This window comes from Sapajus apella, unplaced genomic scaffold (genome assembly GCF_009761245.1).
Source record: "Sapajus apella isolate SASKATOON/1434 unplaced genomic scaffold, GSC_monkey_1.0 scaffold70, whole genome shotgun sequence".
NCBI lineage: Eukaryota > Metazoa > Chordata > Mammalia > Primates > Cebidae > Sapajus > Sapajus apella.
Genome location: NW_022437010.1, coordinates 10,177,252 through 10,186,340, shown reverse-complemented (window position 1 = coordinate 10,186,340; position 9,089 = coordinate 10,177,252). Strand labels below are relative to the sequence as shown.

The 9,089-nt window shown below is 45.2% G+C and overlaps 1 protein-coding gene, 1 non-coding gene and 1 pseudogene across 3 annotated transcripts; 2 read left to right on the top strand and 1 right to left on the bottom strand.

Moving 5' to 3' along the window:
• Positions 1 to 485: 485 nt before the first annotated feature.
• Positions 486 to 585, top strand: LOC116531411. The gene has a single exon (XR_004260413.1). It is a non-coding gene; the product is annotated as a small nucleolar RNA U13 (small nucleolar RNA).
• Positions 586 to 4,741: 4,156 nt separating this feature from the next.
• On the bottom strand, positions 4,742 to 5,742 carry LOC116531357 (tubulin alpha-4A chain-like). Its single transcript, XM_032250107.1, has one exon. The coding sequence runs from the start codon at positions 5,706 to 5,708 to the stop codon at positions 4,821 to 4,823; it is 888 nt and encodes a 295-aa protein (XP_032105998.1). The 5' UTR covers positions 5,709 to 5,742; the 3' UTR covers positions 4,742 to 4,820.
• LOC116531393 lies at positions 5,736 to 7,447 on the top strand (annotated as a pseudogene). The gene is made up of 3 exons (XR_004260402.1): positions 5,736 to 5,819; positions 6,310 to 6,659; positions 6,723 to 7,447. The product of XR_004260402.1 is annotated as a myosin phosphatase Rho-interacting protein-like (transcript).
• The last annotated feature ends 1,642 nt before the right edge of the window (positions 7,448 to 9,089 follow it).

Genomic DNA, 9,089 nt, shown 5'->3' with positions numbered 1-9,089 from the left:
ACAAAAGGCAGCAGAGGACAGTGATTCCTGCGAAAAGGGGGAACAAACAAGGTGAGCCCTGAGATGCTCTGGCTTATCAGGTGAGAGCGTTTTCAGTTAAGTGATGGTGCAGAAAGACAGAGCCTAAACAAAGCCTTGTGGTTTGTGGACACAGGTGAGAATTCAGGGATGTCATGCTGGCTAACCCTGCAGAGGAGAGTAATGGAGAAAAGAGAGCTTCACAGGGAAGAGAGCTGCACAGGGAAGAGAGCTGCACAGAGAGACCTGCACAGAGGAGAGCCTGGAGGTGGAAAGGGGGTTCCCCTACTCTTCAGCTGAGTACTGGTCAGGGCAGGGATGTGGAGAAGCTTCATGAGGAGTGGGCAGGAATACTGCCTGAGCTACAGGGGCAAGGAACGTTGACGTTCCCATAGCCAGAATGGAGAAACCTTGTAATACATGGGGCACTGTGTATCCTCAAAAGGGAAAAAGTAGCCCTAGACCAGATTCTTTGGTGGTTCATAAGTGCAATTGGGTTTTTTGCCCATGTCTGAGATGTGCCTTTCTCAAACCTTATTATGACATCAGCACTTCATCCGTCTGACATGGAAAAAAAAAAAACATCCCTGCACCAAAGGCTGCTTGGTTCCATCTAATCATGTTTGAAAGCAAACTTCAAAAACATCAACCGATTCCAAGCAACTTAACCGTGTCCTGGAACAAAGGCCAAGAATATTTAAAAGAATACAAAAATATCTGACATCCAACAAGATAAAAATTATGTCTTGCCATCCATCAAAAATTACCAGACATGCAAAGTAGCCCAGGAACATAATGGATAATGAGGGGGAGGGAAACTGATCAACATAAACTGATCCAGAAATGACATAGATGAAGGAGTTAGTAGGCAAGGACGTCAAAACAGTTATAACTACATTCCATATGTTCGAGAAGGTGGAGAAAAATGTGAGCATATTAAGGATATAAAAAGATATTTAAAAACAGCCTTAAAGTTGAGAGAGGAGAGGCTGGGTGCGGTGGCTCATGCCTGTAATCCCAACCCTTTGGGAGGCCAAGGCTGGCAGATCATGAGGTCAGGAGTTCAAGACCAGCCTGGTCAACATGGTGAAACCCCCCTCTACTAAAGATACAAAAAATTACCCAGATATGGTGGTGTACGCTTGTAATCCCAGCTACTCAGGAGGCCGAGGCAGGAGAATCACCTGAATCTGGGAGGCAGAGGCTGTAGTGAGCTGAGATAGCACCATTGCACTCAGCCTGAGTGACAGAGTGAGACTCCATCTCAAAAAAAAAAAAAAAAAAAGCTGGGAGAGGAGCACCTCAAAGCTTGAGGTGTCTCTGATCTTAAAAACAAGGTAGAAACATCTGCTTTCCTTATCTAGTGTGAATATACCAGGTACTTTCCAAACAAGTAGACTTTTGAGAATGAAAGGCATGCTGTTAATAATGAGCTTGGGACCATCAGCATGAACAGAGACTTCCTTGGGTTGATTGTGACATGTGATGAGGCCAGCATTTCCTCCCAAAGCTTAACAATATTTAACAGAGTGTAGGGCATGACCACCACCAACAGCTGACATTATGAAGTTCTAGTCCTTAAAGAGATAGCCTCTGCCTCTGGAAACTCTCAGCCATGCTTACTAATGCACACCACATATCTCTCCACAGTAAATTTGTCCTTTGCAGTCCTCTCCATTTAATCCACGGCTGACTCTGACCTCTGTCTACTGTGTTGTGTCTGACTCTTCCACTGAGAGTCTCAGGCTCAGTCTTTACAATCATTGACCCAATCAAACTTAGCTGACCCTAGTCTCGATCCCACAGGTCCATGCTGCTACTGCTTAACGGTAGCTAAAATGAAAGAGTTGTGGAAGAGTTAATGAGTTATCCCTCCTTGGTAAGGAACTCACAGTAAAGCTACCGCTACCTTCCTGGCTTTACACAATAGCTCTCCAGTTATACCAAACCAAATTTGCCTAAGTATTAGCAACCCATCAAGTGGGATCTGTAAATACTCCAAATTATTTGTCCAAGCAAGTCAAAATATTCAGGGTGCCAAAGAGAAAGATGATCGCTTGCAAGGTAAGTGACAAGTCTTGTGGCATCTTCAAGTCCCGATCCAGTGGGGAGAAATTTCAGTCCAATGACACAGAATGAAAAGCCCCTGGGTATGTTGGGGACTGGAGTGCCTCCCTTTATTTCCACAAGCCTCTGCTCCTGTGAATAAGGCAATGATCACAGATCCTGACTTCATGTTATGACCTGATTGAAACCCAGACCCAAACCTGTCCTGGAGCATGTGATAAACGAGATGAGCCTGGAGCTCAGTTGTCACCACCTTCTCAAACACAGGCATCTTAATTAAAAACTTATAAGCTATACTTTTGCCAAGGATTCAGATAAAACATCAAAAGGGGGGAAAAGCGTGTCTTTCTTTCAGTTAAAGGGCAGGTTCAAGATTAGGGGATAAGATTGGAAAATCAGGTAGAGGTGACTCCAGAGATGGACCAAAGCTGAAGCTCATCTCCAATGAGGGGCCCTTTCCCATTTTGGAGAGAGATTGCACTGTAATGATGACCATGAGCATAAGCAAGCCTCTTCTCACCATTTCTCAACCTTATCTTTGAAAACAGCCTGTCTCAGCATGTGGAGAAAACATACAAAGCATGTTGAGCTCAGATATGAATCTGAATGCTGTGGAAAACAGCCAAAAAAGTGGCATATTCTCTGCCACTGACAATCCTTTGCATCCCTCTGCTCCTTGTGGGTAAATGAGAGATGGAACTTAGCCTTGGCTCGTAGCAAAAAACTATTCTAACCCAGGGCGCCTCTACATGGGTGGGGAAATGTCCAAATGCTTGATTGTCGATTTGTTGGCATCAGACCTAGTCTTTGGATGGGAAAACTAATAAACAACAACCCTGAAGACAGGAGACAAACATTCCTCCTCCAGAAACATACTGACAGTGACCTTATAGTCCTTCAAGCATTGGGGCCTTAAAATAAACAGACTTTTGTAAAATGTCCAATTAACAGCTAAAGGTTTTAAGTGAAGACTGGAATATTGAGAAGACAAATGATTGGATTTCATTTATCTTCAATGCTCTAGATTTTTGCTACTTCCATCTTGGCCTATAGGATGAACACATTCTGGGAACTTAGGCTAACCCAAGCAGAACTAGGAGTAACCCAACCAGCAGACGAAGTTGAATAATCACTCTCATCCAAACCTCCCTTCACTTTGGTGCCCAGAATTTGGTTTTGTGAAACATTCAGACATCCATGCTTCTCCAGTTAGAATGGGCTTTACTTCTATAGCTATGCACAGGTAAACCAGGAGATTCGAATCTGTACAATATACCTAGAGCATCTTTTTTCAGCAAGTTTCACTTGAAGATTTAGGGGAAGGGGTGTTAAGAAATGTTCTTTTACTTTAAGAGCAAGTCCAATGCTTTTAATATTAAAGTATGAATGACTTATAGGACTATGCCTAATTTGCAAGAAATTTGAATATAAAACATAAGACTTCTTGGTATTTTACTTTATGATGGGCTTTTAGGGTCCTCATCTGTAATCTTTCTGCAATATCAACACAGCCTTTCCGTTTCAGTCTAGAAGTCTGGTCCACACTGCCCTAGGTAGACGGTGAAGCACTGAAGAACATGCGCCTTACACTTGCTCCTGGTTCATTGTCTTGTTCATCGTAAATCTCAGAGACACCCGAAAGAACCAAGCATCACCAACAGTGACTGATATGGTTTGGCTGTGTCCCCACCCAAATCTCATCTTGAACTGTAATCCCCATAATCCCCACAAGTCATGGAAAGGACCTGGTGGGAGGTAATTGAATCACTGGGGCAGTTTCCCCCATGCTGTTCTTGTGATAATGAGAGTTCTCACGAGATCTGATGGCTTTATAAGCATTGGGCATTTCCCTGCTTGCATTCATTCTCTCTCCTGCCACCCTGTGAAGAGGTGCCTTCTGCCATGATTGTAAGTTTCCCCAGCCATGCAGAACTGTGAGTCAATTAACCTCTTTTCTTTATAAATTACCCAGACTTGAGTATTTCTTCATAGCAGCATGAGAACATACGAATACAGTGACCAGTTATGGACGAGAAGCGCCCAGCTGCACAATCTTATCAATTTCATAACACCAGGTCTCAGAGAAATAGTATGGAGATGTCTCAAGATCAAATCAGAAAATCATGACTCCATGAGGAGCCAGGCACAGTGACTCCCACCTGTAATCCCAGCTACTCAGGAGGCTGAGCAGGAGGATCACTTGAGCCCAGGGATTCAAGGCTACAGTGAGCTATGATTATACTAGTGCCCTCCAACCTGAGTGATAGAGGGAGACCCCCATCTCTTAAATATATATATATGTGTATATTATATATATATATACACATATATATATGTGTGTGTGTGTATATATATATATATGTGTGTGTATATATGTATATATGTGTGTGTGTATGTATATATGTGTGTATATATATATATATACACACACATATACACACACACACACACACACACACATATATGAGGGTAGAGATCTTTATTTTGTTCGTGAACTTATCCACCAAGCACGTAGAATAGTCTAGCTTATAATACCTGCTCTGTAAACATATGTTGAAAATTAATTGTACACGCTACTTCCCCAAACATTATTTTCTAATTATCTTCCCAAATAGGTAGTCAGATGAAAATCAGCTGTCTCTTGTACCATTCTACATTTTTTTTTCCGTGCAAGGAAACTGTTTATTTCGAAAGGATTTTGCAATAAACATAGTGAATAGGCTCCGGCAGCTGCTTTATTCTTCTCCCTCATCCTCGTCCTCATAGGAGTTGATGCCCACCTCCTCATAATCCTTCTCCAGGGCAGCCATATCCTCATGGGCCTCAGAGAACTCACCCTCCTCCATGCCCTCATCCACATACCAGTGCACAAACGCCCTCCTGGCATACATTAGGTCGAACTTGTGATCCAAGTGGGCCCAGGCCTCGGCGATCGCGGTCGTGTTGCTCAGCATGCACACAGCATGCTGCACCTTGGCCAGGTCACCCCCAGGCACCACAGTGGGAGGCTGGTAGTTGATACCAACCTTGAAGCCTGTGGGGCACCAGTCCACAAACTGAATGCTGTGCTTGGTCTTGATGGTGGCAATGGCAGCGTTGACATCCTTGGGCACCACATCTCCACGGTACAGCAGGCAGCAGGCCATGTACTTGCCATGCTGGGGATCACACTTGACCATCTGGTTGACAGGCTCAAAGCAGGCATTGGTGATCTCGGCCACCAACAGCTGCTCATGGTACGCCTTTTCTGCAGAGATGACTGGTGCATAGGTGGCCAGGGGAAAGTGGATGCAAGGGTGGGGTACCAGGTTGGTCTGGAACTCTGTCAGGTCCACATTGAGGGCCCCGTCAAAGCGCAGGGAAGCTGTGATGGAGCAGACGATTTGGCTGATGAGGTGATTGAGGTTGGTGTAGGTTGGGCGCTCGATATCTAGGTTGCGGCGGCAGATGTCATAGATAGCTTCGTTGTCCACCATGAAGGCACAGTCTGAGTGTTCCAGGGTGGTGTGGGTGGTCAGGATAGAGTTATAGGGCTCGACCACGGCTGTAGACACCTGGGGTGCTGGGTAGATGGAGAATTCAAGCTTGGATTTCTTGCCATAGTCAACAGAGAGCCGCTCCATCAGGAGTGAGGTGAAGCCAGAGCCAGTATGGCCCAAGCTGGCCAATGGAGCCTCACAATTATTAACTTCTTAATATCTGCTGCACATCCTCACAACACCTCTCTGATGGGAGTACTTTCAATGCCCCCTTTTTTTTTCAATAAGTGACACCCCATACAAAGGATCTAAAGGCAGGGCAAGGGATGGGGCTACCCGGCACATCAGCTCTATTTTGGCTACCAAAATTGAAGCAGCTACATAGACTGCTTCCAGGCTTCCCTCTCCTTTTAACCCATTCATTTTACCCCCAGAATCACAGCTCACTGGTCTAAAATTTTGGAAACTCAAGTTATAATCTGGCTTTTCTGCTTTCTATGTGACTTTGGGCAACTCCTGTGATCTTCATTAAGACTGCCTTGGTTTCTCTCTCTGCTGAAGGGAATGAGTTAGTTGGATTTAACTTATGACAAAGAAGGAAGAAAAAGGAAAAAGCTAGCAACCTGTTTGCCAAGAGATAGTGTATGCTCCTCAGTGTGCCATGACCTCAAGAAGGAAGACTTAGAATTGAACTGGGGACAGACGCTACTGACTGGGGACGGTGGTGGGGAGGCCACTGGGCAAGGATGCCTACGAGCTGGAAGTCTTATTGCGGGTCAAGGAATCAGAAATACCATACTTGAAACGAGATTAGCTCCCTCAAGGACGAGCTGCAGACGGCACTTCGGGACAAGAAGTACGCTAGCGACAAGTACAAAGACATCTACACAGAGCTCAGCATTGCGAAGGCTAAGGCTGACTGTGACATCAGCAGGTTGAAGGAGCAGCTCAAGGCTGCAACAGAAGCACTGGGGGAAAAGTCCCCTGACAGTGCCACGGTGTTGGGATACGATATAATGAAATCTAAAAGCAACCCTGACTTCTTGAAGAAAGATAGATCCTGTGTCGCCCGGCAACTCAGAAACATCAGGTCCAAGTCCGTAATTGAGCAGGTCTTGTGGGATACGTGAAATGCACCCGTTTCCCGGCCCATGCAGGAGAGTCTGAAGGAAGGCCTGACGGTGCAAGAACGGTTGAAGCTCTTTGAATCCAGGGACCTGAAGAGAGGCTAGCTGTGTCCTGTCCAAGTTGAGCATGCGCCTTCCCCAGCTTGCAGCAGGACACCCTGAGCGCTGCTTTTCACCTGTACCTTTGTTTTATTATTATTATTGCTGTTGTCATCGTTAACTGTGGGCATGGAATGCGTGAGGCTGGCTTCTGGGTTGTCCACACCACTCTGCTGTGTTGACTTCCTGTTGTTTTCATCAAAGCTTTTCTCCATGGTATTGTAAAATTAGGCCAGCATTGGGGGCTGGGAGGGCATCTGTGTTAGTCCCTTCCTGGCTGTGACCCGCTGCACTCACTGTCAGTATTAAGGCCCAGCAGCCTGTTGATAAGCTACCCTGTCTCACCACGTGCTGGTGTGGAAACAGGGCCCAGCCAGCATGCCTCAAGGTAGATGGAATGGTCAGAGAAAAAGCCATGCGGACACTCCAGCTTGGCCTGGGTCACAGCACTGACTCCTCACCGCTAGTCTGGCTGTTAGAGGAGGAGGTGCGTTGCCTTCCGGCCTGGCAGGAGAACAGTATTTTGTATTTGTTCCACTGATGCAGATTAGAACCACACCCCTGATAATCATGGCAAACCTTTCACAACCTGGAAAATGTTGAAAGCAACGATTCCTATTTTTGTTTTTTATTAAATCTTGCACACACAAAAAAAAATGCGGAATGGGGAGTGTGAGTAACTAGTTGAAGGAAGAAAGTAAGCAAGGTTTTCAGTGTTTGTGGATGGATATGTAGACATCCTGTCCCCCTTGGAGTCATTGGGAATTTGGCATCATTCCCCAGAGCCAATAATTTGTCCTGTCAAGATGCCTCTTCCTTGCTTCATCAGCCACTTAACAACTCCTCTGCTCGGCAGTGACGCTCCCTTTCGTCCACTCCTGATGAGGTTGTTTCCTGCCTGGCTGAACCAGGGGCTTAGCTGGAAGTAACCTAGCCAAGATTTAACCAGGATAAGACTGAAGCTGGGTGCCTTAACATCACTAGAAAATTAAACATCACTTCCTCAGAGGCAGGAGTGACCTCTTCCATGTATAGATGGGATGCATATAGTCCTTGCCATTGACAGTGACAGCATTAGGTCAGGATGGAAGCGAGGTGTGAGGACAGAACTGTGGGCTAGAAACCAGGACACCTGGGTGCCAGTGCTGGCTTCTGCAATACATATCTGGGGCTATTAGGAGGATCAAAGCTTTGGGGAGGGGGCGAGCAGGGGATCTGAGGGAAGTTTTATTTTCCTCATCTGGAAAATGATGAGGTTGGAATTGATCATCTCCAAGGTCCTTTCAGCTCTAATTTAATGTTGCTCCAGGCATCTCTGAGGATTTCTGAAATAGCCTGAATATCATCTGTGCTGGTGTGGATGGAGGTCGCTACCTCTTCTTCCAAATGCTGGCCGAGGTGACTCTCTGGTGGATTAACCAGAACTACAACTGGCGAAGAAGCTGAGGCTGAGTGCTGATGGCAGATGCCAAGAAAGTACGACACAACCTGTCTGCAACACTGTTGAAGATGCTTAGCCCAACCATGCCTGCCGGTGTCCAGAAAGGGCCTGGGTGCCAGGATGCCGTTGAGGGCTGGAGAGGAGCCTCCACAGCACGGTGCATCTGCAGGGAATGGGAAGTCACAAAACTCCCAAAGACACCTCGAAGGATTCTGGTTGGCCAACCAAGGGTCAGGAAAGTATAAGTGGATGAACCAGGGCCTTTGGAGAAATCCACTCCAAAGTGAGCCCGAATTAAAGACCATCTGAAAGAGCAGCTAAGAGCACTCTGATGAATGAAGGAGGAGAAGGCATGCCCCTCAGACATCAATGCATATTAGAAAGGTGCAGGGGTCAGGATGGCATGATACTGGAGTGAGAATCAATAATAAATCAACTGAACAGAATAAAGTAGATCAGACCCAAATACATAGAAATATAAATACAAATGATTGCTACACATACAGTAAAAGTTTGATCTTAAAATAAGAAGGGAGAATAGATTCTTTAGTATAGGGCTCTATTTCTAACTCACACCATATACCAAAATAAGTTTCAATAGATTGCAGAGTGGCACACTGCAAATCACCAATAAAATAATTTGAAAGCAATATAACTAAATACTTAGCCAATCGCTGTCAAGGGACAGTGTTTCTAAGCATATGCACAAAAGAAGATATAATAAAGGAAAGGCTGCTACATAGAACTATAAGAAAATTAGAAATTCTTCCTATAAAAAGGAGGATTAACTAAATTAAAAGATGAACAATAAAACAGGAGGAGAGAAGTTAAAACAATTTTACAGGCAAGTGGTTAAAA